Source organism: Monoraphidium neglectum (assembly GCF_000611645.1).
Source record: "Monoraphidium neglectum strain SAG 48.87 unplaced genomic scaffold scaffold06271, whole genome shotgun sequence".
NCBI lineage: Eukaryota > Viridiplantae > Chlorophyta > Chlorophyceae > Sphaeropleales > Selenastraceae > Monoraphidium > Monoraphidium neglectum.
The window spans coordinates 1-2366 of NW_014007366.1; the positions used below are offsets into that span (position 1 = coordinate 1).

Consider the following 2366-nt stretch of genomic DNA (forward strand, 5'->3'; position numbering starts at 1 on the left):
GCGCTGGGGGCGCGCGCTGGCCAATGGGGCTACATGAGTCACATAAATACAATTCTGAAAGCTTTTGGAAAGCGTTTGAGGGCGCATAGCCTGCATTCCTCGCGACAGCAGATCAATTTGCAAATCACGGACTGCCTGCAGATCCGCGGCGAGTCCTCTGTGGAGCCGATAAAATTAATAACGTGTGTAGGTGTCAAGATCTGCAACATTGATACAATTTTTTGTTTTGTGCGAAGCCATTCAGTCGCTGTTTTACATCAATCATTCAGTCGCTGTTGATTGCAGTCACGATACTGTGCGACCGGGGCCGCGTGTCTCGGCCCATTGGCGCGTATGAGCGAGCTAGAGCAAGTTTCGGTAGAGATACATGGTTCACAACCCACTGAAGCTCCCTTGGCCGCCATCGGGCTCGGGTCAGCAGGCTCGCATCCGTTGAATAATTGAATGTTGCGCAGCAGCAGCTCCGCTCGCGGCGCACGCTGCTGTGTCAGCAGGGCCCTCCCTCCCTGAAGCCGGCCACGAGCTGCGTGTACCCTGGCTGGTCTGGAGTGATGTAGCCGTGACGCACCTGGGGGTACACATCGCGGCAGGCGCAGGGACAGCACGCGCACAGGATGGGGTGGACGCTCGTTGGGGAAGTGGGGAGAGAAAGACGATGCCGCCCCCACCCGTGGTGGCATTCGTGCCAGCCAAGATCAAGCAAATCCACCACAACAGGTATCACTGAAAACACTTACAGCGTGCGGTCGAAACGGCCCACCCCGCCCACCAGGAAGTCCATGACTACGACACCGCAGTTGGGCTTGTAGTCATCCGTGTGCGCGATGACGTCAGCCACTTTTGGCAGGTCCCACAGCATGAACTCCTCGACCTGTCATCATAAGTCATATGAAGTAATGTGATTGTTGAAAAGGGGTGAAACGGGCTGTTTCTCAAACAATGAGCTGCAAACCCTGACAAAGGGGGAATCAGGCTGAGCGGCTCCTGCTAGCAGGTGTTTGGCTCCTGCGACGGCCGAACCCACGCTCAACGCGGCGGCAACAGACCATGCACATGGTCGAGGCAAGCGGACGCAAGCCCACCTCCCCATCCTGCGGCTTCGGGACGAAATCGGGCGGCAGCTTCAGGTCGTACGTGAAAAGCACGTCCGGTTTGAGGCCCTCGGGGAGTATTGAAACATAGCTCACAAAGCCTGGGGGAAGGGGGGCAACAGGAATGTGGTTGTGAGGGGCGCCCAGGGGGGCAAGGGTGTCGTGAGGCAGGCCCACAGGATATGGCTCGAGGTTTACTTATTGCAGTTATGGGTCGGAACAGAGTGCGTGCTGCGGTGTGAGTTGGGCACAGGGGAGCAGTCGAGGGCCGCGGCTGAGCAACGCACACGGAAAAGCAGAGGGCTGCAGCCGCGACGGCAGCGGTGCTGGTGGCGGTGGTGTTGGGGGATGGTGGCGATGGGAACGGTGGTGGTCGTGGGCACGAGGTTGGCACAAGTGCGGGCGCAGCTGGCCGGAAAGCGCTAGCCTTGTGGCGAGGGGAGCAGGTCGGGGCTGCGCTGAGGGGCCGCACCCGTCGCGACGGCCTGCGAGGCCAGCTCCTGGGGAATGCTGGCCTCCTCCCCACACTCCTTCACGACGTTTTCCCGACAGCTCAGGCCAAACGGCTGCGCGAGCACGCACAAGCGGGCAAGAGAAGATGAGTGCACATGTGTGTGTGTGTGTGTGTGTGTGTGTGTGCATGTGTTTAAGGAGGCAAATGCCACTGCCCGTTGCATGTCCAACCTCCCCCCCATTCGACCCTCCCCATCTACCTTTTCGAGCAAACTACTCTGCACTGCAAGTGCTGATCATGAAACAGGTGCCTGGAGTGCGGCACACTGACCCGCCTTGCAAGTCGCACCCTTGCCACCCTTCAAACCAGCCCCTCCCATGGTGCAGACCCTCCACCCAAAACACCGTCAGCTCACCTGCCCGCCGGCCACTATGTGGTCAAGCTTGCCAGGCCAGGTCTGCTTGGTGCTGCTGCGCCGCGCCACCCACAGCCGCTTGCCGCCATCTGCATCTTCCACATAGCCTGTGGGTGCAGGTGCGCATGTGATTCAGCGAGACAGCAACAGTGTTGGGCACATATGTGTGCATGTGTCTACACACGTTTGTATGTTTGCATATGTGTGTGCGCACATTCACACATACACACACCCATACAAACATAAACACACGCACATGTGCACGCATGCACACACGCAAGGGCCAATCTTGGAACCATGGCACAACTGTGGACGATGCCCCCCAAACACCCCAGGGGATGCACCACTGTCACTTGCGCTGATGCAGGCCGAGCCGTTGCTGACAGCAGCAGCACTGTAGCCCGCC

At 59.0% G+C, this 2366-nt stretch overlaps 1 protein-coding gene across 1 annotated transcript; it reads right to left on the bottom strand.

The window, feature by feature from the left end:
• Window positions 1-769: 769 nt before the first annotated feature.
• Window positions 770-2259, bottom strand: MNEG_16351 (Nudix hydrolase 20; the record flags this gene model as incomplete). The annotated part of the gene is made up of 5 exons (XM_014035179.1): window positions 770-871; window positions 1083-1192; window positions 1564-1657; window positions 1961-2067; window positions 2235-2259. Coding segments are annotated over 5 exons (438 nt in total), but the record flags the coding sequence as incomplete, so codon positions are not given.
• Between the last annotated feature and the right edge of the window lie 107 nt (window positions 2260-2366).